Genomic DNA, 24839 nt, shown 5'->3' on the forward strand with positions numbered 1-24839 from the left:
CCCTGCAGACGCAGAAGCGGGGCCACACGCCAAAGCCATTGGAATAAATGACCGATCACATCGCGCTTGGCAGCCCTGGGGCGCGCCTCTGTCCACCCAGGGCAGCGCAGGCAAGGCTTGGAGAGTGCCTGGAGGGCGGGTCCGACGCTCGGGAGTCCGCAGGCGCCTCCCGCCGCCGCGGGGTGGCGGAGTTGGGGGCAGGCGGGTCCCACCGACCCCGCGGGGTGGCCCCGCCCCGGAGCCTGGCAGAGGCCTCACCGTGGGGGGCGGAGTTGCCGGCGCTCCACCAGCCCCTGAGACTGTGGCCCCTTCTTAAGTCCGCGGAGCCTCTGGCCGCCTAACCTGCCTCTCCCGCCTTCTCCCCCCACGATGGCTTCGACACTGAGCTATGTCTCCAAGTTCAAGTCCTTCGTGATCTTGTTCGTCACCCCGCTACTGCTGCTGCCACTCATCATTCTGGTGCCCACCAAGGTCAGTTACATCTCCCTGCAGCCCCGGGGACTCCAGGCTACCGGTCCCAGTGACGGGGTCAGAACGTGGGGGCACCGAGCTGGAGCGCAGGGATTCCGAGGCGGGCACAGCTGCCCTGGGAGCTCAGGGCGCCAGATGGGAGGTGTCCTGTAAAGCATTTCAAGGGGCACCCCAACCTTGAGGTTTACGGATCCCAGGACACAAGAACCGTCCCAACAAGCACGGAACCTAGCCGTTAGCACAGATCTCGCCACACAGAACATCCACAGGCTCAGCCTGGCCTCAATCTCCCGAGATCCCGCCCCTCCCCTGGCTCCTGGTGCCTCTGGTGCCTAGAGCGCCCTGGCCTGGCCTTTCCCTCCTTCTCTCTCCACTCTCCTTAGTGAAGGGGACTTCCCAGCTGTAAGTGGCTTCCAAGATCAGTCAGGCACCTAAGTGGATCCTGAGTGCTGTCTTTGTCACTCTCTGGCCCTATTTTGAGCCTCAGTTTCCCTATCTATGGCCCACTTTTCTTCCCATCTCGGATCTCCTGGACGCCATGGCTGAGTCAAAATCCTCCTGGGCTGAAAGGCAGGTCAGGGTGGGCCTGCTCTGCATGCTGCCTGCTGTGGCTGAGGCAGGAGGCGGTCAGGTTCCCAGAGCTCACGCCTTGGGTGGCAGGACTCAGGGTAGCAGGGAAGGCCCTGGCCTCCTAGCGCTCCTGGGAGGGAGGCAGAGAATGAATGGCTTTGGCCACAGGGTGAGGGCCGTGTTGGGAGCCCTGGCCCAGGCTGCGCTGGGCTGTGTGGAGCCTGTTTGGCAGAGACCCGAGCCCTTTGAAGGCTTTTGTGGCTGCTGGCTGCTCCTTCCTCACTCCCTCTTCCAGCCCTTTCACTCTCAGCCCAGACAGGAAACCCCGGGGTCCCCTGTCCCTCCAGGCAGCTTTGGGAAACAGAGGAGTTCTTTTGGGGATACGCTGGAGCAGTCCTGGAGGACTGGGGGTGTACTGGGGTATCAGGAAGCCAAATCTGCAAGAGAACCCGACTTCATTCCCTGTTCCTTGTGATTTTTGTGAAGCCTCTGAGTTTTCCGGGCCTTGGTATTCTTGTCTGTAGAATGGGCAAGGTAGTTTGGCTTTGCTGGTTCCTAGGATGGGGAAGGGAGGCCGAGAGGAGCCCTCCAGTGGACTGAGCACAGCCCTGGATGAGCCAGGGATGGCCCAACAAACTGGGATGGCTCTTCTGTTGTCATACCAACTGTGAGCTGCCATATTTCCCCTGTAGAAAGAGATTTGGGGCCGTTAACACGCATGGGGAGGAGAGCTGTGATTTTAGTTCTGCTGTTGCCTGGTATGATTATACAGCTTGGCTGACCTTCCTGCTCTGGGAGAGTGTGACTGAGGGCCCCTCCCTCCCTCTCCCTCCCTCTCCCTCCCCTCTCCCGCCCCTCTCCCGCCTCCCCCCACAAGTCCTGAGCTGGGACCCTCAACTCGGAGTGTCTATGAGTGTCATTAACCTGCGTTGGGAGTGAGGATCAGTGAGGGAAAGTCCTTCCAAAGACCACCTTCTCCTGGGACAGGTGTTCCCTCCCGCTGGGACAGGTGACCAGGGCCTGGACCTGTCCTGGTGTCTCTCCCTTTGTGCCTCTGTTTTAGTCACCACCAAAGAGCTCCCTGCCCCTGCCCCCACTGCCACACCATTGTGCAAGGAAACCCAGAGTCACTGGCATGGGCCAGCGGGGCTGGACAGCCAGCAAGCACTTGGCAGCCTGTGGGGCACTGTCTGAGGGGGCAGCGAATCAGAAGGCACGTGCCCCAGCCTCTCCCACAGGCTCCCCTCTTTTCTTCTCCTCCAACCGGCGTCCTGCTCCTGCCTGGCTTCATCTTGGCTCCACTTTTTCTGCCCTTTCTTGCCCCCAGCCTCCTTTTAAAAATAGCTTCTTAATAAAATCAATGATATGTCTATTTAAACATATCATTGATTTAAACATATCATTGATTTTATTAAAATTGTAAAAAATATTTTTCAAGTCTGTAAAGTACAAAGTAAAAATGAAAATATCTTTAAATCCCATAACTTATTAATATTCTGATGGCCATCTTTTTAGAAATCATTCCATCTCTTTTCTCCCTCGCTCTCTTTCTCTTTCTCCACACACACACACACACACACACACACACACACACACACAGCATGTTCTCTTACCTACATTCATTTTTCATTAGGCAACATATCATGGGAGTCAGTTTGTTAATAATTACACATGGGTTTATTCAGTTGTGCACTTAACATGTATTTGTTGATCCCTACTATGTGCTAGGCACTGTGCTGGCTGCTGACTTTTAAGTCCCACTCCATGTTTGTCTGGGATTTAAGCGCCTTTCCAGCCACATTCCCGCTGCAGGAAGCGCTCTGAGCTTATTTACCCCCAGCGAGCAGGCGCCTCTCTCGGGCAGAGTCCATCTCACTAGCCTGGTGACCGCCCCTCCTCAGACCAGTCTAACGGAGCCCGTCCTGCGCAGCCTCTCCTGCGGGAGCATTCTAGACCAGGAGGGTCACGTCCGCCTCTGCGATGGGGCATCTTTGGGCCCCGATAGAGGATGGAGGCGAGGGGCCAGTTAAGCTTGTCTTTTCCGTTGGTTATATTTGGCGCCTCCGGGAACTGCGCTGTGAAAATTGGTTACAGGTGCCACCGGTTGTGTCAAAGTTTAGATAATAAAAATTCACCCAGCACTTTCTGTTAAAAGGGTACTCCTAACTGCTCAGTTTACAGGTGAGGACACGAACAAGCAGGGAGGGGGCCGGTTGGGGAGTGAGACGAGTGTTTTCTCAATGACACTGTTGAGCGACTGCTGAAAGCCAGACAATGGCAGACAGCGGGCACTGGTCGGTCTGCCTGGTGTGGAGTCTGGGCTCCTACCCACACCTCGGTCCTGCCTTGAGCCCGTGGAGCAGTCACCATTGATGCCCGCACCCTCCCAAGCAGGGGCATCAGCAAAGCCTGAGACGTTTGTGATGTCACAACTGGAGAGAGCTGTGATTTTAGTTCTGCTGGCAGGAGTGATGTTCCCTGGAATGATTATACAGAGTGGCTGACCTTCCTGTGGTTTTAACAGGTGGGGAAACTGAGGGCAGCTAGTGGTGTGGAGGCCAGGCACGCGGTGGAACGTCTTACAATGCACAGGGTACCCCACCCCTCAGCAAAGAATCTTCCAGCCCAAAATGTCCACAGTGGAAAGGCTGAGAAACCCCACACTAGACAGGGCGAGGGGTCCTGAGGTTCTAGTGGGGTGCTGAAGAAAGGTTTATTTTTTATGACAGCTAACACAATCCAGAAAAAGAATTTCTGTCTTCACTCAACATCCTGTGCACGTAACACGTGCTCTCAGGGTGATGCTAAGCAGTGAGAGTGTACAGGTGCATCTCTCCAGCAGCGTTGCCATAGCTGGAACTATGCTAGTCCATTCCTTGAATGGGCATTTGCTGAGCGTCTCCTCAGGGTCAGGCCTGAGGACAGAGTGAATCCACGAACGCTGGTTCTGGTCTCAGGTGCTTCCTGTTCTCTGGTGGTGGTGGTGGTGATGGTGAGATAGTTAAGGAATCAATATTGGCAGCTGCATGTGCCAATTGCTCTGGCTGGGGGAGCAGACACAGAGGCAGCGCACAGACCCAGGCTGTGGGGAAGGCGCCTAAGGAGAAACAAAGACTGCCACCAGGCTGGGGGGTGTAAGAGGAGGCTCAGTTACTGCCAGTGCCCTGGGGTAGCTGGAACTGGGGGTGTGAGTGGGCAAGGAGATGGGGCTAGAGGGGTGTACAGGACCTGCTACTTCGTGGAGGGTCTCCTAAGTTATGCTAAGGCATTTGGGTTTTGTCCTGGAGTCAAAAAGGGCTTTTAAAGAGGGGGTGATATGATCAGATTTGCAAACGAGAAAGAGGGAACCTCTGTGCCTAGTGATATAAGCAGAAAGGTCAAATTGAAGATGGTATCAGCCATCTAGGCAGGAGGAAGTGTGTCCTGAACAAAGGCAGTGGCACGGGGTGAAAGCAGGAAGAGGAAGAGGCCAGAGAAGAAAGGGCTAAAAGCTACAGGTCTTGGGGTTGATGTAGTAGGCTGGGTTGGAATGAGGGAGAGGGCAGAGTCTGGATGGTTAATAATCTACACTAATAAAAGAAAAACATGCAAATTGACCATCACTCCGCTATGTCCACCAACCAATCAGGAGGGAATATGCAAATTAGAAGGACAAATATGGCGGCTGCCTAGCTGATCCAGGCGCAGAGTGGCAGGGCGGGGCAGGACGCCTGCTATGAGAGGGAATTGGGGGAGAGAAGGGATCTATAGGAGCGGCACGCAGGCCACAGTGAAGACCAAGACTGCAGACTCTGGCCTGAGTCTGCAGCGGAGACCAAGAAAGCAGACTCTGGCCTAAGCGAAGGCCTGGGTCCTGGGTGCCGGAGGAAAACCAGTGCTGGAAGCCAAGGGAAGGAAGGCCTATTGTAAGAATCTCTTCGTGCAACGGGCCTCTAGTGATTCTAATAAAAGTGTTGAAAGATGAAGCCACCTAAAGAGGTGGGTATTATTACCCACGTTTCAACAGGTGGGGAGACTGAGGGCGGCAGCAGCATGCCCAGGCCTCAGGGCTGTCTCTTCAGTTTGCCAGGTGTGCCTACGTCATCATCGTCATGGCCACTTACTGGTGCACAGAAGTCATCCCTCTGGCTGTCACTGCCCTCTTGCCTGCCTTGCTTTTCCCACTCCTCAAGGTTCTGGACTCCAAGCAGGTGAGCGACCCAGGGGATCCTGCTGGCTTCCTGCTTCTCCCCTGGGCTCCTTCTCAGAGCCCCGCTCTGGGCAGCGTAGGCCCCAGGGGACCAGATAAGCTCCCTGTGGATTCTTTTTGGCATGGAGACATACCACTTGACCCTGCATCCCACTCCAAACTGACCCTCACGTCAGCATCTTGTCTGCTCGCCTGTCTCTGGGGACTTGGGTGGGCCTGGGCCAAGCAATGTGTGGCCAGGAGGCAGCCCTGATGGGGCCTCCATGCCACCACCTTCCAGGTGTGTGTTCAGTACATGAAGGACACTAACATGCTGTTCCTGGGAGGCCTCATCGTGGCAGTGGCCGTGGAACGCTGGAACCTGCACAAGAGGATCGCCCTGCGCACACTCCTCTGGGTGGGGACCAAGCCTGCACAGTAAGTACGCCTTCTCTTCTTGCCACGGGGCTCCCTGTGGGCCCCAGGGCTGGGAGGAGCTGTGGCACAGCCCAGGTCACTCACTGGCAAGGGCTGCCCATGGGCTTACCTGGACTTGGCAGGCAGGTGGACCCCTGGGTGGGGTATGTGACAATCTTAGCTGAGGACACCAGATGCATGGGCAATGGTGGGGCCTGTGGTGAGTGGCAGGAGGTAAGGGTTCTCTGAATCCAGAGGAGACTGGTCAGCAAGGGCCCCTGCATGTAAAGAGGACTTCCTGGGGGAGCGGCTGCAGGGTTCCACAGGGAATGAGGTGAGTGGAGGCTGGATCCAGCCATGCCTGATAGGGCATTTGTGGGGAAAGCAGCCAGGGGTGGTTCAACCACCCCACTCAGGAGGAGCAGAAAGGTCATCCTTCCAGAGCTCGCACCCACAAAGCTAGCCTCTGTAGAGAAGCTTCTTACCTCATCTTCCCCATGTCACTCACAACCTCAGCTTCTCTCCTCTCTCCAAGATCTCCCCTCCAACCACAGGCAGCTTCCAACCAACCCATGGAGTTGACATCATCAGATTCCCCTGGTTCTGAGCATCTGCAGCACCCAGGCATGACTCTGGGAGCTCATTTATCTCCTCACTTACCTCTCACCACAACTCTGAGAGTTGGGTTTTATTCCTCCACTCAGGTTCTATAGATGAGGCATTTGAGACAGAGAGGGGTTAAATGCTGTGAAATGAGGCCTTGGCTCCTGAGTTCATCTCTAGTAGAGACCCCAGGATGCACCTTTCTTTTGAGGCATTGTGCTCCCTAAATGATGGCGTGCCCAGCTCAGCCCTGGGAAGGCAACGGTTGGTGACTTCACAGCAAATCCCTCTGGAGATGTCCATGTGTCAGGGACTGTGCGGCCCCACACACACAGAGCCTGGTGCACCCCCAGGAGTTGCTGCCTGGCTCCCTTGGCACCTCAGACTTCTCTGAGCAGAAAGCTTTGCGACTCTCTGGTCTCTGTTACCCTACGTGGTATAAATCCCCTCCAGTGATTAGTCTCCTGGGTCAAATCAAAGCCATTATATTTTCTAGAAGTGTGAGACCTCGGTGGCCTCAGGATTCTTGCTCTCGGGATCCTTTGAGCGACCAGCCTTCCTCCACCAGCAGGTGGTCCTCATTCTGAGAGAGCTGAAGGACTTTGGTTCCAAATCCAGGAAGTTCACGCAAGCTTCTCTGCTCCTTCCTGTCACCGGGCTTCTCCTCTGAGCGTGGTTTCCAGTTCCATGGCACTTGCCTGGCCCTGGGAGACCTTTATGACTACATGGTGCCTTGAAGCATCAGGTCAAAGCCTCATTCATGAAAACTCTGCTCCTCCTTCCAGCCTGGACCCAAGCCTGTGTTCTGTGGGTCTGTGGAGTCAGCCTGCATGGGCATCGGCTTGGACTTTGGTGCAGTGCAGCACCCAGATCCCTTCTCCAGGCGAATTAGTGGCCCCGGGGAGAGGCCTGGCCGCAGAGGGGCATGGAGACTGAGAACAGTTTTGTTCCATCCATGCAGCCCTCCCTGAGCTCCTTTTGTTCCTGGCCTTGTGCGGGGTGTGTGGAAGCCATGGAGAAGAATCAGGCCCTTCCCCTCTCTGCTCACCAAAAAGGGAAAAGCAGACATGGGCACCGGTCCTCCAAATTTAGTCGTTGATGAGTGTTGGTGGGGCTGGTGGAGGGTGTGTGCACCCCTGTCTGGTGGGCACCGGGAAGAAGGCTACAGAGGAGGGACTTTGATTAGAAGAACCATGAGGGATGCTCTAGGGCCTAGCCCTAGACAGATGGCAGAGGTGAGACAGCGGTGGAAGGACAGGTGTTATAAATGAAGGGAACGTGTTTTCGGAATACTGTTTGATCTGGTCCATTGCAGAGTGGAGGGAGTACAAGGTGTGTGTGCAGAGAGAGGCAGTGGGTGGTCAGCCATGAGGGAGGTTCCACTTTCCCAGGTTCACCCTAACCCTCAAGGCTAACTCTGTTATGAGAGGAGAAGCAGGGTCTGGGGTGGGTGGGAATCTTCTAGATAGAAGTGGGACGTTGGGGCTGCTTGCCCATAGGGCTTCTCCAGCACACCCTTAGGACACACTAGGGCCAACCTCCACCCTGGGTTGACTCCCTCTGAATGCCTGTGCTTCCCCTGCTGGACAGGAGCTTCTCAGAACCACGACTGGGTCTGAGAAAGGCCTCTTGGTGCCACCTCCCCCACCCGATAGCCAGCAGGGTAGACATGAGTAATGTCTGTGGGAGAGAGATAGGAGGGAGAACAGAAGGAAGGAAGGAAGGACAGGAAGGAGGGCGGGACTCAAAGCATAATCCTCTCCTGAACTACCCAGTCTTGAACTTCATCAGCACCTTGGCCTTGACCCCTGGCATCCCTGCAGGGGGACCTAACCCTTGTTGCTCCCTGAGGGCTTGAGGCAGTGGTGGTGGGGATTCTCTGCTTCCCTTCCTGCTCCTCCTCTGCAGGCTGATGCTGGGCTTCATGGGCGCCACCGCCTTCCTCTCCATGTGGATCAGCAACACAGCCACCACAGCCATGATGGTACCCATTGTGGAGGCCGTGCTGCAGCAGATGCAGGCCACAAGCACAGCCAGCGAGGCGGGCCTGGGGGCCCTGGAGCTGGTGGACAAGGGCAAGACCAGTGAGCTGCCAGGTGAGCCCCTGGCCAGGGTGTGCTGGGTCCCCAGCTTTGGGCAACCTCCCTGACTCCTGGAGCCCACATTTAAACAGATATAAAGAGAAATACTTAGAAACTGCTTCTTTTGTAACCTTTGGTAATGTAATTATTGCAGGAAAGTTGAATTCATTAGTATTGCTTATAGCAAGTTTCAACCCTTGGTTCCTTCCAATCACAGAAATCAATAGGTGTTCATGTGATTATGCATGTGAGCATCTTTTAAGCACTCACTGGGGGGCTCTCAGCTGTTGCTCTTCCTACTCATCCTTGGGGAGGCCTCCCCTGAACAGTTCACACCTCCCATCCGCTCTCTGGGATGGTTGCCCCATGCTGCTTCCCGCCAGGCGCCCAGCTCAGGGAACTCAGAGAGAGCCTGTTTTATTCTCTGCCTTGTTTGTACCCCATCCCCAGGGCCCAGCACAAGGGAACTCAGGGCCCATTCTGATGGCCTGATTGCCAGATCCTGGGGCAGGTCCTGGGGCTGCTGAGATGAAGTGGACACACCCATACTTCGGACTCAAGGAGCTGGGATGGGTGGGGTGGGGTAATGAGGCCCCTCACACAGTTCCTCCAACTTGGGGGAAGCCATGGGATGCCATAAGCCAGACACCAAAGGAGCTCAGATAAGGGGGAGGGTTGCTAGGAGGCACGGACATCTAAGATGGATTTGGACACCCCCCTGGATGGAGGGACCAGCTGGAGCATAGGCTAGGAAGCAGGGAAGAAGGGCGTGTGTCTGAAGTGGCTGCATTTGCCCTGGGCATGGAGGAGCCTGGGGAAGCGGTGGGAAGTGACAAGGAAGGCAGACAGGGCCAGACCACACGGTTGGGCTGTGGGCTGAGAGGACCGAATGAGGGAGCCTGCAGAGCTAGCACATCCACACCTCAGGTCAGCAGCAGAGCTAGGAGCTGGAGCTGAGCCGCAGCCCCCAGGGCTGGCTCTGCTTACGGAGGTGTGTCACTACAGGGAGCCAAGTGATTTTTGAAGGCCCTGCTATGGGGCCGCAGGAGAATTGTGACAGGAAGAGCATGTGCAAGGCCATGACACTGTGCGTGTGCTACGCGGCCAGCATCGGAGGCACTGCCACCCTGACCGGGACAGGACCCAACGTGGTGCTCTTGGGCCAGATGCACGAGTGAGTCACTGGCCATGCCTTCTGGGGACAATGACTTGGGCCCTGGGTTGGATACACTCAGCCTCCTCTCCCATCTCCTGAGCTGGGGCCTGGCAGGCGCGGGAGGCTGTGCCCCCATCAGCCTCTGCTGCACCTGCTCAGGACTCCTCAGGTTAGGAGCTGATGACAGTCCCCAGGCCTGGCTACTTTCTGTCTTGGGCACAGTATTTTCAGTCAGACAGGTCCTGTGATTAAACTAAAGTCATGGGAAGAGACAACATTATTTTAGATGCTGGGTCCTTGTTTACAACTTGCAGAAAATAGACACCCCTATAGATGCTCTCCTCAAAACTGGCTCACCGACCTTGGTCGTGAATGGTAATGGCCCTATGACATTGGGGATCTTGAGATGCAATAAAGATTAGGGGTCAGGCCACTCATTGACTCACCAGCTCATTCATTAGAGTTCCTCTCATTGCCCTTGAGGTAACCTGTGCCCTTGTGAGGCCCCAGGTAGACCACAGTGGTGGTCTGGAACTTTCCTTGGCCACAAAGGGACACAGTCCTCGAGGACCCAGTTGTGTGCTGGCCTTGTGCTGGGTGGGGCTGGAATCACAGAAGTGGGGGGAGACCAGGGCTCTGTCTGTGGGATACTCATGGTCTGCTGAGGTAGCGGATGCCTGGAGAGTTCTAGGCAGGTCATGTAAATACATGAAGGAAAGTACAGACGCAGTGAGCACAGGGAAGGAGAGAAGTATGACGTGCCCGTCCTGTGCAGACAAGACAGGGGGGGTGGGAGGGCAGCTAGGAGGTGGGAGGGCAGGCCTGGAGCCTGGCCAAGCAGACTCTTGAGGTCCACAAGCAGACTATTCTGATCCTGTGATGTTTTCTGTAATGATAGCCTCAGGCTCTCCCAGGAGTTCCTGCTGAGTACAGAAAGCTCTGTGTCTACTTTGACACCCTTGGGCTGATGTGAGCAAGTCTGGGGGGTGGGCGGCGGAGCCTGGAGTGAAAGAGACCCTCCTCCAGTCAGTCCCCAGAACCCTGTCTGGTCCCACCGTGGGAGGCCTGTGAGATTGTTTTCCTAAGGGGGAATCCCTGGTAGAAGCCCACAGGGTGAGGGTTCTGGGGCATCTGTGGACCTCCTGATGCTATTGACCAAATTACATGTGTACAAAGCTGTGTTTTTCTGGAGGGAAGGGCCGTGACTTTCATGAGCTTCTCAACACGGTCTGGACCCCCATGAGGGTCAGTTGGTCACCCCTCTGGCTTGTATTTAGCATGGCTATGTTCTGGGGCCCCAACTGATTAGGGTAATACCAGGCGGTGGGCATGGATGGCCGGACCTCAGGAAGATGAGACTCTGCTCCAGACCACATCTCAGGGTCCAGCTACTGGTCATCCTGTACCCACCCGGCCTGACTTACTTGCTCTGCGACTCAGCATCTGCTAGAGGTGTGGACCCGTGTTTCTCTCTCCAGACTGTTTCCTGATAGCAAAGACACCGTGAACTTCGCCTCCTGGTTTGGATTTGCCTTCCCCAACATGGTGATCATGCTGCTCCTCGCCTGGTTTTGGCTCCAGTGTATTTTTATGGGATTCAAGTAAGTAGAACTGCTTCCAGAATAGACTCTAACCTGCCATGCCCTTGCAGAAGAACCAATAGGCGAGTCCACAGAGTTCTTCCTGTCTGGCCCCATTTCAACAGCCCCATCATCTGCTAGTCTGCCCTCTCATTTTGGCCACCTTGGGCTGCTCACTGTGCCTTTGCACATGCTGTTCCCTCTTTCTGGAATGCCATTCCCTATCTTCCCACCTTTCAATCTACTTAGGCTTCAGGGCCAGTTCAAGTGCTGCTTCCTTAGGGACACGTTTCCTGACTTCTCCCACCCCATTCTTTTGTGGAAGAATCACTCGCCTGCTCCTCTGGGCTTTCCTGGGTATGGTACCCCATGGCCTTGACCCTCGGTACCTGTAGCCATGTTCCAGCACTGCCCCTGAACCCTGACCCCTGGCCTGAGCTCCTTTGGGGCCTGTGGTAAGTCCTCTCTGTCCCCTGCCCCCAGCCTGGCTCCTGGCCAGGGAGAAACAGTGCCATCAACGTGAGTCAAAGCAATTAAAGGGAATCTTGTCCCCATAAGCAAATCGATACTCTGGACCAACTCCCACTTGGCTGTATGTGTCCATTGGGTCGGGTCACAGCACACCACATGCCCACGTCCAGACTCTTCCTGAACACCTGCCACGTTCCCAGCAGCGTGCGCATTCTGGGAAGTTTACCTTCCTCTTCCCAGTACACCCCAACCCAAGTTCACCAAGAGTCAACCTTGACAGCAGCCAGACTTTGGACAGAAACCATGGTGTGTGGCTGACAAATACCTCCAAAACACTGTTGTGGTTTTAAAAGACACATATCTATCTATGGAGCTAAGGGGACCCTCTCACAGGAGTATGGAAAGTGCTTAGCTGTGAGCTGTGTGCTCCGTGTCATAAATCACAGGCATCTAGAGCCAAAGACAAGGGGCTATCTGGCCACAGGGAGGAGGAGATCTCAGAGCTGAGAGGCAAAAGTGCCCCCAAACCCAGGGAGTTAACCGGGAGAAAAGGGGATTTTTGTAAGTTTTCTTCTGAAGGAGGAACTGGTTTGGAAACTGCAGTTAAAAGAAATCTCTATATATAATCAAAGTAGTTATAGCAATGACATCATAATAGTAGCGGGCATCCTCATATGCCACCTGTGTGCAGGCCTCACGTGTGAGGGAAGCTGCTCCCATGGGCATTTGGGGCACAGCCTGGCTTTGAGAGAAGCTCTTTGCCCTGCTTTTCACACCTGCTTCAGGACCAGCGGGCCCCAGGAGACGTGCCCCAAAGCTGTTGCAGGCTGCAGGTGGTGTCCCTGCCTCTAATGGGGCCATAGGAATAATAATGACCAACATCTGCTGAGTGTTTACTAAGTCGCAAACACAACTTTAATGAATCTACATATATCAGTTAATCTTCACATCAACCTGGGAGGTAGGTGCTCTTATTATTCCCAATTTACAGGTAAGGCAACTGAGGCCCGGAGAGGGGAAAGGGCTGCTCAGGGCTGTGTAACTTGGAAGCTGTGGGACTGAGCTTTGAACACAGGCAGTTTGGCTCTAGAGCCTGTGCCCACATCCCTTCATCCCTGTCTGTCAGTTCTGGCTGCCATAGCAACATGCCACAGACTGGGTGTTGAACCACAGACATTCATTTCGCACAGTTCTGGGGGCTGCAAGTTCCAGATTAAGGAGCCAGCCGATTTGGTTCCTCATGAGAACCCTGTTTCTGGCTTGCACTTGGGAGACAGAGACAGAGAGATAGAGAGAGAGGAAGAGCGCTCTGGGGCTTCCTCCTAATAAAGGCACAAATTCACCCTCAATCCTCATCTAACCCTAATTACCTTCAAAGGCCCACCTCCTTACCGCATTGGGGGGTAAGATTTCAACATATGAATTTAGGGGAACACAAATCAGTTCCTAACAGTCCCCTCTTGAGCAGGCTGAGGGTTGCTGCCCTTGACTGCCTTGAGCCTAGGTCCAACCAGGTGTTGGGTACCAGTTTGGGCCTCTCCTCAGCCTGGGGGGAAGCCTGAGGCCTACCAAGTTCCCTGACAGAGCAAGCAGAGGGGAGCTGCCCTTAGCCCAAGGCCTCAAGGACACCGCCAGCCTCTGGAGGTGGACACCAGGCTCCTAGGGACTCACAGCCAAGGACCTGAGCTGCAGCTCACCCAGCCAGGCATGGGAGCCTGGAGACTTCTTGAGTCGGCCTGTGGTTGGGCTCAGGGCTGCCACCCATCCTACCCCTTCCCAAAATACCACTCCAGCTCAGGGGCCTCCCCAGCCAGACTTGGGGGGAGGGGTGGCTCACCGGAAGCCTTGCTTAGACAGCTTCCCATCCTCACTCTGAGAGACTGGACAGCCCAGGTCATACCCTGCCATGCACAGGACCAGGTGGTCCCTGCCTCCTTGCCACCTGGCCCACCTCACTACAGGCAGCACCTGTCTCAGCTGTGGAACCATCTCTACTGGCCTTCACTTGACTCTCTTATCTGGTTGGCCCTGGAGAGCAATGTGAAGGCCATTGCCTTTGGGCTAATCCAGGAAAACTATCTTTTTGCGTTTGTGGGTGAGTTCCTTGTCCACTTCCAGCCAAGGGGGCTACCAACCTCCCCCCGACCCCAGGACTACCCAGGACTAGTGGGATATTACTGCTGCCTTACACCAAACTTTCCTAACCAGGCGACCCCTGGATTAGGCATGAGGGCTTTCTGGACCCCTGCCACAGCATAGGCACTCGGGACTCAAGGGTCCCTTCACTTCTCCTTGGCGCTGTACCAGTTCACCCGCATCATCTGAAGGCCATCCCACTGTAGAAGGACACTTTGTACCCGTCCCACCTCCTGGGCTCCCCCAGGCAAACTGTGCCAGCGCAGCAATCACCAGACAGGGTTAACTCAGAGATGAGGGTGAAACTGCTCAGCATAAGAGGGTTCTGAAGGCTTGCCTGCACTGTTGTGGGGGTCCAGGTATTAGACAACTGCACGTGCAGTGCAGTCCCCAGAGTCTATATTCATGTGGACTGTCCCCGCATCAGACATCGGCTGGGCAGCTGGGAGCATGAGTCAGCCCTTGTCCTGGAAACCTGGAGCCTCTGGCCCACCCGGAGCCTCAAGAATGACACTTGGCAGCAGGTCGATTCTTGGTCAAACAGACTCTCTCATGCCAAGGGGGTAAGAGGCTCCCTCCACACCAGCAGTCATCCCCCTGCTGGACGACCTAAGGGCTGTCCCCGGCAGGTGACTCTCAGGACACCCAGCCTTGGCCCTGGTCCAGCACAGAGACCCCACAGGCTGTGCTGATAGGAGACCCCATCATTGCCTCCTCCTTTCCCAGCCCCTGGGCACCCCTGTGTCCTGACCTCCCTTGATCTGTGCTGTAGGCATGCACCCTCATCACATCGCCCCCACAGGCAGGTCACATCCAGCCTTGGCTTCAGAAATGGGCATCTCGGCACCAGTTCCATTACCCCCTGCCCTCCCATGAAGTCTGTCTTGGGGCCCCAGGAAGGTCGCCTATGGGAAGGGCTACCCAGGGACAGTCCTCTTGGCTGGCCCACCACCTTCAGGTTGATGCACTGGAGCATGTGCCTGGATTCCTCAGAGAATCCCTCAGGGCCTGGATCCTGGGCCTCAGTGGCCCCAGTTAGCCCCTTCCTAAGGCTAAGGTACCCTCTATACCTCTCCCAAGAATCCCTCCTCTTTCCTGCCTCATCATGCCAGTACCCCCTAGGGGAGGTCCTGCAGGGCATCCTGGGAGGCCATGTTGGGCAGAGGGCACTGGCGCCTAAGGAACATATCCAAGTTCAGGGCTGGGCTGGCTTCCTTCCTGCCATTGCTATGCCTACTGCCTGCCCATCTCCTGGGTCCGGATCCTACACCTCCAGCTCCTTGGGATGCAAGCACCCACCCGGCTCCTGCCTGGCCCAGTCTGCGTGTTCTTTGTGTCCACCTAAGCCACCTGATAATGGGGGCCGACATCCTGGCATCATTGAAGGCAGCCACAGGCCACCATGGGAGGAGAACAACTTGGAGAGCATGCGAGGAAGTCTTACCTCCACTGTGTTGCTCCAGAACTTCTCATGGCCTTTCCCCAGGTGGCAGATGACAGGAACAGCTGGTCTCCAGGCAACTGGGCACCTGCCACGTCCCCAGTGCCAGTGGCCACCTCAGTTCTGCTTATTTTTGCTTCTGATGCTCCAACCCACCCCTCATTCTGCTCAACCTCCCACCCTCTTGGCCATCCTATCCTTTCCTGTCTCAATTGCCCCTGAGACCTGGCCCAGACTGGCCACCTCACCTGTGTCATCTCAGACCTCCTCTGGGAGCATCTTCCAGTTCTGGGGCATATGCTAAGCACACATAACAGGTCCTGGGAGGTACGATGGGCAGGTGAGAGAGATGGAGTGGGGAAGGGCTGTACTCAGGCACCCTCCACCCCAGACATTAGGCAGCACCATAATAGGCCTTTCTGCCATGTTTTACTGCCCAACATTCAGGCTTCCATTTGATCAGCCCCTGAGACAACCAACCTGCATTGCTGTTTTCTTTCTTTGTCTCCTCTAGTTTTTTTTTTAATTCTTTATTGTTGAAAGTTTTACATAAGTCTCCCTTTTCCCCCATTGACCTCTGCCTGACCCCCAGCACATGCCCCCACCCCGCTTTTGTCTGTGTCCATTGGTCATGTTCATATGTATGGTTACAAGTCCTATGGTTCATCTCTTACCCCATCCCACCACCACCCACCCGTGCCTTCCCTCTGAGATTTGATGGTCTGTTCCATGCTTCTATTTCTCTGTATCTTCTAGTTTTAAAAAGGTTTGGGGCTGTAGTCTGGAGAAAAAGAATAGCGAGAAAGCTGCCTACGAGATGTTACAGGAGGAGTACAGGAAGCTGGGACCCTTCTCCTTCGCTGAGGCCAACGTCCTGCTCTGTTTTCTCCTGCTGGTCACCCTGTGGTTCTCCCGGGACCCAGGCTTCATGCCTGGCTGGATGTCGATCGCCTGGATGGAGGGCGAGACAAAGTAAGTCATTGGTTCTGCAGTGCCTGCCATGTCCTCCCTTGTTCTGGAGTTGAGTTCTGAAGTGCTCTCTTGGTTTCCCGAATCAGTCGTTCCTCACGAATCTTAAGGACAAGACCACAGATATGTCCCTGAGGCCCCTCTTTCCCCAGCAGGTTAAGCAGAAAATCCTTGGCCAGGCTGGTGGTCAAGAGAGACTTGTTGGGCTGGAGTGAGGCTCCCAGAGCTCTGGGTTCCAAATCTCTCCCCCCATCTTTTTTTTAGATCTGGGCAAGTATCTAAAGACACAGATGCTGGGGTCCAGATGCTTCTTTAGTAGAGACTTGGCAGAAGCGGGTATATGTAGTTTCTCTCCTGGCTAAGATGTTACATAAAAGAAAGGCTGAGAAACGTGCATATCCTGAAAGTGGGTTGGGAGACAACTGCCTGTTACTGCTTATCCCATTTTTATTTTATTTTTATTTTTTGTTAATCCTCACCTGAGGATATTTTTACCATTGATTTTTAGAGAGAGTGGAAGGGAGGGTGGAGGGGAGAGAGAAAGGGAGAAAGAGCGAGAGCGAGAGAAGGAGAGAGAAAAACTTCAATGTGAGAGAGAACACATCAACTGGTGGGCTTTGCATGCGCCCCAACCAGGTGGGGATGGAACCTGCAACCCAGGTATGTGCCCTTGACTGGGAATTGAACCTGTGACCCTTTAGTGGGTGGACCAATGCTCTAACTACTGTGCAACAGGGGCTAGGGCTACTGATTCCTTTTGGAAGATCTGTTGGTGATCACCTGGTGAACCCAGATTTCTAGAGAATCTGGCCTAGAAGAGGTCACGACATTCCCCCATGGGACAACACAGGATGTGAGAATGAAGTGAGCTGCTCAGAGTCACCCAATACTGGTGGCAGAGCCAGGCCAAGGATGGGGGGTCTTGGTTTCTAGCCAGGATTCAGTCTACCCCACTACTCCTGACCTGGGCCTTTGGGGTGCCAGTTTTCATGCCCAGCTGAGCCTGCTTCTTCATGCAGGAGAACACAGACGAGGCACAGGTTTTGGCATGGCTTCCTGCAGCTGAGTTGGCTCATCCATGCGCTCTCCCCACCTAGGTATGTCACCGACGCCACCGTGGCCATCTTCGTGGCCATATTGCTTTTCATTGTGCCTTCGCAGAAGCCCAAGTTCAACTTCTCCAGCCAGACTGAGGAAGGTAATGCTCCTGTCTTGGCCTCGCATTCATCAGGGTTGGGGGCCTGGTAGCAAAGGCTCTCCATGGAAGTCCCTGGGCTTAGGAGGGAGAAAAGCCCACTCCATCAAAGAGGACTGGCATGATTGCACAGTCTGGGCAGAGGGCATTTTTTAAGCCCTCCCTGAGTACTTTTTTAATATATTTTATTAATTTTTTACAGAGAGGAAGGGGGAGGGATAGAGAGTTAGAAACATCTATGAGAGAGAAACATCAATCAGCTGCCTCCTGAATACTCCGATCAGCTACCTCCTGAACACTCCCTACTGGGGATGTGCCCGCAACCAAGGTACATGCCCTTACCCGGAATCGAACCTGGGACCCTTCAGTCCAAAGGCCGATGCTCTACCCACTGAGCCAAACCGGTCAGGGCATCCCTGGGTATTGTTTAGTGCAAAATTTCTTTTGCTTTTTAAACATTTGAAATTGTATTAATATTACAACAGGAACAGAAAAATGCTTTGAATTTCCCATAACACCATCAGTATCTTTTTGGTTTTTCTCTTCCTCCCAGACTTTACTACTAAGCACATATATTATATGTCTATAATCAAAACACACCATGTGAATTCTGTTTCTGTTTTCATGTATTTGATTGGGTTACTCTATAGACATTTCCTGCTCTTGCCTGAGTCTTCAAACTTACCTTGCCTAATAACGGCATTGTATTGAGTCAGGGGCTGTAACCATTCTGCTATTATGGGTCTGGCTCTTTTGAAATTTCATTATTACAAATTAAAGTGTTTCTTCTTCAGGATAAATTTCTAGGAGTGATGTCAAATTGCTCTCCAAAAAGATCGCACCAATTTATAATGCTGCCAGGAGTGTGCAGTAGTTCTGCCATATTTTCACCAGCAATGGGTGCAGTAATTATTGTAAACTTTAGCTAATTTGTAGATATGACATGTTACTTATTGTCCATACAGGTTTTTATTCCCCTGATCAGAGGGCTTGGGCTTCATAAGACTGCTCTGCATTGTGTATGTGTGTTTTTCTTGTGTTTTTTTTTTTTTTGTGTGTGTGTGTGTTTTTTCTCAGAAAGGAAGACTCCGTTTTATCCGCCTGCACTGCTGGATTGGAAGGTGACCCAGGAGAAAGTTCCATGGGGCATTGTGCTGCTTCTGGGGGGCGGATTTGCTCTGGCTAAAGGATGCGAGGTAACTTCCCCAGCTGTGGGCTGCCCAGGGTCTCCTTCTTTCACCAAGAGGGTGGCCAACGAACTAATCCACCCCTGCACCCCTGCACTCTGGGCTGGTTCTGTGTCAGTCTCCTCCACTAACTGCATATTTCTTAAGAACAGGGACTCTGTCCTGTTATCTTGGAACCCTGGGCCATGAGTAGTGCCTAAACTAGAGAAATACTCTTTGAGTGATTGCAGAAATAGTGAATATAGGTGACCCTGAGTTAGGGATTTGGCAATAAGGATCTCTGATTTCTTCTGGGAAATCCTCCTTTCAAGTCCTTGTGGATATCTCCACCATTACCTTTGGTTCTTCTACTCCCTGAACTCTTTGTTAATATGGCTGCCAGTTTAAATTTTTCTCTAGCTAAGTGTATAGCAGTGTAGAAGGAGAGGAACAGCCTTTGGGAAAATCCACCTCAAAAATGTAACTTTCTTACCTCTCCCCTTTCCCTGATAGGGAAAAAATGAGACAGAGGGAGAGATGAGCCAGCTATCATCATTGCATCCATGCACCTGTCCATCTGTCCATCCACCCAGGAATGGAATATGATAGATAGACTGGGTCTATCCTGTTATTCTGTTTCCTTAGCATCTGGAACAGAGCCTGGTGCATGGCAGGTGCATCAATATTTTTGGATGAACAAATCCATCCATCTAGTCACTTCTCTATTCAGTCATCCATCCACCTAGCATTCATTCATTTCACCAAACATTTCTATTATGCCCCTGTTAGCCCAGGCATGGGACTTACAGAGGAGACTGAAATAGGGTCCTTGTTCACAGGACCATCATAGACTAGAGAGGCGCACATATATGGAAGAGCATTTCGTGAAGAAGTGACACATTGGTAAAGGAATAAGTGTGTGGTACCTAGCTGAGGATCAGAAGATGAGCTGCTGAGGCTAGCAGAAGCCACTCCATGAGGGTCTTGAATTCAAGATAGGGAGTGTGGACTTAATTCTGCAGGCACTGAATTTAGGGGGCAGCCACTGAAGGGTTGAGACCAGAGAGTGACTTTGTCAGAACTCCAATTGGGGAAAATTACTTTGATGTCTGGAGTGGAGACCTAGGCAGGGCGGGGATGAGGGAGACCAGTAGACACTCTATAGCTTTCATCCAACTCAGTCTCAACACTTGACTCCATGGACCATTCTCTCTTTGAAACTCCCTCCTCCTTTGGTCCCAAGATACCATTCTCTCCTGGTTTCCTTCTAACTCTGACTATTCCTGCTCAGGTTTCTTTACTGACTTTTCCTCTGTTCTCCCTTAAAAATGAATGTTCCTCCAGGCTCTGCCTTTGGTATCTTCTCTGTTCATTTTTCATTCTCTCCCCTGGACAATCTCTTCTCAGCCCGAAGCACCAAATCCAGATCCTAATTTCTGTCTCAGATTTCTCTCCTGAGCTTCAAGGACTGTGGGAGACTGAGAGGAGACAATGGACATGAGATATTTTGGGTGACTTGATGATGATTGAGTGGAAGGAATGAGGGGGACAGAGATCCCAGGATGACTCCTGGTCTTCTAGGTTGGACAGCAGGTGGATGATGAGTCCATGCACCAACCTGGGGAGCCAGGGGGAGCGGTAGACTCTGGGCTAGAGAGGATGAATGCAGGTTGGGGCATGTTGAGTCTGACATATTCATGGACATCTGGGTGGAAATTTCTAGGAGTATGGATGTTGAAATCTGGATAGTAGACAAGCTGGGCTAGAAATACAGATTTTGGACACAGCAGAATGAGGATGAAGATTGAAATTGTGGGCATGGGTGAGCTCACCTGTGGAATGTATGCAGAGAGAATAGGAAAGAGGGGAAGAATAGGAATGAGCCCCCTAGAGAAAGATGAGGGTCTCTCTAGGCCCTGGAGGAACTGTAGCCATTAGCCCTGCAGTGACTGTCCTCTTGGTGCTTTCCAGGCCTCGGGGCTGTCTGAATGGATGGGGAAGCAAATGGAGCCCTTGCACGTTCTGCCCCCAGCAGCCATCTCCTTGATCTTGTCCTTGCTCATTGCTGTATTCACTGAGTGCACAAGCAACGTGGCCACCACCACCCTGTTCCTGCCCATCTTTGCCTCCATGGTAAGTAATCCTGCTGGGGGAGAAGGAGGCTCAGCCATCATTTCATAAGAAGCTACCCACCCATGACTATGACCTAAGTCAGTGGTAGGCAAACCGCGGCTCACGAGCCACATGTGGCTCTTTGGCCCCTTGAGTGTGGCTCTTCCACAAAATACCACGGCCTGGGCGAGTCTATTTTGAAGTGGTGTTAGAAGAAGTTTAAGTTTAAAAAATTTGGCTTTCAAAAGAAATTTCAATCGTTGTACTGTTGATATTTGGCTCTGTTGACTAATGAGTTTGCCGACCACTGTCTTAAGTTCTTAGAGAGGCCGTGAAATCAGGGTCCAGAGCCCAACCAGGGTTTTGAGCCTGGATCAGGCCCTGCCTCTGATAGGACTTGTGTGCCTTTGATGACCTTGGGCCAACACTCAATGTTTTGCTGGTTCTTTTTTGTATCCCCCACGCTGGCCAAAGCACTAAGCATAAGCCAGGTACTCATAATGTATTTATAAATGTAACTGCCTACTTTTCAAGGTGGGTTAACAGAACTTGGGCCAAGGAGGAGTGGACCAATGCCATGAGGGAATTATAGAGGGTCTCTGAGAATGTAGCACAGGTGTGCAGGAGGACTGCGGAGCAGGGGGACATCACTGGTTGGGATCCACCAGGAAGAGGTCTTGGGGAAGGTGGGGCTTGGGGATGGTTTGGGGGAGAGGAAATTCTGGGAAGGTGGAGAGTCCAAAGAAAGGGAGTGCATGACTAAAGACCCCCAGAAGCTTTGCGTTGAGCCCCAGGATCAGGAATCAGTGCACTGTGGTCAAGCATGTTGTTGAGCTGGGACTAAAGTAGAGCTAATAGGAAAATCAGCTGTGATCTTTTTGTGCATTTTCTCCTGTCGATCATGACATGGCAATACTGACCTCAAGGTGGTACAAGAAGAGCCCTGGCCTTGGACTCAGGAGACCTGAGTTCAGGTCCTGGGATCCTAGAACATGTCATTCACGTTCTTTCCTCCTACACTTGTGCTGAAGGTCAAGTAAGATGATGACTGTGAAAATCCTCTGTAGATTGCAAACAAGCCTGGGAGAGGCTGAGGTTGCCATTCTGGAGTTGGGAGACAGACTTACAAAACCTGAGCACAGCATTGCAGTTGGTAACTTCACCTTGGCTGCCAAGGTGTCCATGTGTATAAAAAGCAAACCCAAGTGGCTGTTCCTTTCGATCCAAGTGAAGATGAAAGTGATAGAAATAGCAAGGTGGCTTATCTCCCCTTCCCCTAAGCAGGCTGCCGAGACCTATGCCAAGGAGCATTCTTTGTTGCAGGGCATGGGGGGTGAGGCCTCCCCTCTCTAGCAAAGATTTGGCTTTGTCACCTCCCACCCCAGCATTGAGTCCTGAGGGCCCCAGCCCAGACAAACGAAGGTCTTAACCCCAGGGAGTGGCCAGGCCCATCCAAACAAGCCTTCCTAGAGCCAGAAGCCCAAGTAAGATTCCTCAGGGCCCAGCTGTGGGACGTTGGTGACCCCCATCTGGATCACAGAGCCACAGGCAGTGCATATAGCATGGGTACCCAGGGCGGCACAAATGGGGGAAACCAGGAAATAGACTGGGCCTCTGACTGGGACCTCTCAGGTTCCCCCAGGAGGAGTGGAACTTGGTGCAGACTTTCCAGAGACCTGTTTACCCACAGGAGCCCTAACCTGAAACCTGTTCTCATACCCTTTGAGCAATGCATGGCTGGGAACATGTCTTAGGAAACCATCAGAGATGCCTACAAGCATATAGAGTTGATTGTTGAATAACACTGCACAGAAGAAAGTCCATGTATAACTTTGGACTCCCCAGAACTTAACTACAGCCCCTCAGTATTCACAGGGGATTGGTTCCAGGACCTCCCTCAGGTACCAACACCTGCAGATGCTCAGGTCCCTTGTATAAAATGGCGTAGAGCAATGCATACGTTTGGCCCTCCACATTGTGGATTCCCATTTGATCCACAATTGGTTGAATCTGCAGGTGGGAAACCTGGGGATACGGAGGGCTAACTGTACATTTATTGAAAAAATCCACATGTAAGTAGACCCGCACAGCTCAAACCACCTTGTTCAAGGGTCAACTGTATTATAAAGATGTACGTCATATAAATATTAATTTATAATAAATAAAAGGGATGGATGAAATAAGTTATACACTCATACAATGTACTATTATCAAAGCAATTTTTAAAAATCAGAGTTTTGAAGGGCAGTTAATAAAATGGGAATGTGCATAATTTTTAAAATCTTCACCTGAGGATATTTTTATTGATTTTAGAGAGAGAGGAAGGAAGGGAGAAAGAGAGAAACATTGATCTGCTGCCTCCCACACATGCCCTAATTGGGGAATTGAACCCACAACCTTTTTTTTTGGTGTGTTGGGATGGTGCTCCAACCAACTAAGACACCCGACCGGGGTTAACACTTTTTTTAAGTTGAAAATGTAATACATATACATAGCTTAGAAATGTCCAAGAATACCAAAGAGTATAGGTCCTACCCTCTAACTTCTTCCTAGAGACAACTTCTGTTATTAATTTCTTAGGTATCTTTGTGGATGTATTACATACACACACACTTAAAAAAAAAAAAAACAAATGGTATCATTCTATAAACCTGTTCTGCACCCGAAATCTTTAAAAATCTAACTATAGGTCTTGGAGATCTTTCCATGCTAGCACATAAAACCAGTCAGTTCTTCCTTACAGCTGCGAACTAGTCATTGTGTATGTACGTATTTTATTTAACCATCCTGCTGCTGATGGCCATTGAGTCGGTTTCCTGTGTGTTTTGCTGTTATGATGTTGCAATGAACATCTTTGCATAAGTGTCTTCCCTCATGTGTATATAAATCTGCATGCTAATTATTAATTTTGATAGGCATTGATAGATATTATGAGTTATATTATGATATCATTAATTCATTTAGCAAATATTTAATGAGTGTCTGTCTACTCTGTGCTGGGTGCTCTTTGCTACATGTGGCTGAATTTCAAGTTGTAGAGTAAAAAAGATGGATACCAAATTCCATATTCAAAATGATCCCAAATGTGTACAACAACACATGCATACACAGATGTATCTAGAGGTGAGATGTGGTCCCAGCCCTCTAGGCTCTGGCGGTCTGTGGCAGGACACACAGGTGTGTGCATAGGTGGGCTGCAGTAACACTTCCAGATTCAGTGCAGTTTAAGGGCCAGCATGGTCTTTGGCACATAGTAGGTGCCCAAGAGCTATGTGTTGAATGAATGGAGAGGGTTCAGAAAGGCCTCGTGGGGAGATGGCTCTGAGCTCAGCCTTTGGGGTCCAGCAGAGTTATCACCAGAGGCATGGCAGAGTGTAGAGCCCCCAGAAGGACCAAGGCGTGGAGGTGGGAACTCGCACAGTACATGAGGGGGATGCTTTCAGAGTGATGGTCCCCAGGGCTTTTGTTTTCTGTATATGTGACACTGCAGTGCTGTGTTTCCCCCCAGTCACGTTCCATTGGCCTCAACCCGCTGTACGTCATGCTCCCCTGCACCCTGAGTGCATCCTTTGCCTTCATGTTACCTGTGGCCACTCCACCTAACGCCATCGTGTTTGCCTACGGACACCTCAAGGTTTCTGACATGGTAATGCAGCTGCTTTTATTTACTCCTATCAGCTCTGACGCTTTTGTCATGAGGGACACCCTATTTATTAATGACTTGTGATGTCATGTAATTTGGGAATACCACCCAAAGTCCAACCCTATCCTCATTATTGGCATTTATGTACAGTTTTTCTTCTTTTTTGAAATCACCTTGCATTTCATACTGTCCTCTCTCCCAAAGCTGAGAGGTGGGTGATAGAATCTCCCACCTGGAGGTGCCGAGCAGTCACCAGGGGAGCCCTCTCTGAGCACTTGGAAGGGGTTTGGGTGGGGTCCCACATGGCCAAGATGGACTTCACCAACTAGCAAAAACCCATAAGGACCAGCAGGAGGGACAAGGCTGAGATGGGTCACAGGGGTGGATACCAATGACAGAGATTGACTGGCAGAGGTATCTGCAGACGTTGAAGCGGGGACAGGGAGAGGCAGTGCCTGGGAGAGATGGGGCCTTGGAAACAGATGCAGCTGGAGGAGGAACTCTCGTAGGTTTTCCTTGAGCTCTATCGCCTCTGCCAGTAGAAGGGGCCGGTCTCAGAAGGGGAAAGGCAGGAAGGGAGGGTCCTTCCCTCAGGCAGGTCAGGTGTGAGTGATCTCAGAGCCTCTGCTGGGTATCTTTGGGAGTCTGTGGAGCATCCTA

General features: G+C 52.4%; 2 protein-coding genes across 5 annotated transcripts in view; one reads left to right on the plus strand and one right to left on the minus strand.

Annotated features, from left to right (window-relative positions):
• Positions 1-307: 307 nt before the first annotated feature.
• The window catches only part of LOC308254507 (Na(+)/citrate cotransporter), a 49851-nt gene continuing 25319 nt past the window's right edge, over positions 308-24839 (plus strand). For 2 of the 3 annotated variants that reach the window (XM_080680610.1, XM_080680609.1), the window contains exons 1-10: positions 308-471; positions 5103-5231; positions 5511-5647; positions 8138-8325; positions 9316-9484; positions 10945-11067; positions 15851-16066; positions 17161-17261; positions 18336-18454; positions 20396-20557. In XM_080680610.1, the coding sequence (XP_080536736.1) occupies positions 370-471; positions 5103-5231; positions 5511-5647; positions 8138-8325; positions 9316-9484; positions 10945-11067; positions 15851-16066; positions 17161-17261; positions 18336-18454; positions 20396-20557 (1446 nt within the window). In that variant the 5' untranslated portion in view covers positions 308-369. Of the gene's footprint in view, positions 472-5102; positions 5232-5510; positions 5648-8137; positions 8326-9315; positions 9485-10944; positions 11068-15850; positions 16067-17160; positions 17262-18335; positions 18455-20395; positions 20558-24044; positions 24183-24839 lie in introns of all 3 variants that reach the window. The other variant, XM_080680608.1, reaches the window with a different exon arrangement.
• The window catches only part of LOC308254509 (uncharacterized protein C17orf100), a 49222-nt gene continuing 40308 nt past the window's right edge, over positions 15926-24839 (minus strand). Inside the window, exon 3 of one of the 2 annotated variants that reach the window (XM_080680615.1) lies at positions 15926-16045. The gene's annotated coding sequence lies outside the window, so the exon portion shown is untranslated. The remainder of the gene's footprint in view (positions 16046-24839) is intronic. The other variant, XM_080680614.1, reaches the window with a different exon arrangement.

The sequence above is a fragment of the Plecotus auritus genome (genome assembly GCF_963455305.1).
Source record: "Plecotus auritus genome assembly, chromosome: 7".
Taxonomy (NCBI): domain Eukaryota; kingdom Metazoa; phylum Chordata; class Mammalia; order Chiroptera; family Vespertilionidae; genus Plecotus; species Plecotus auritus.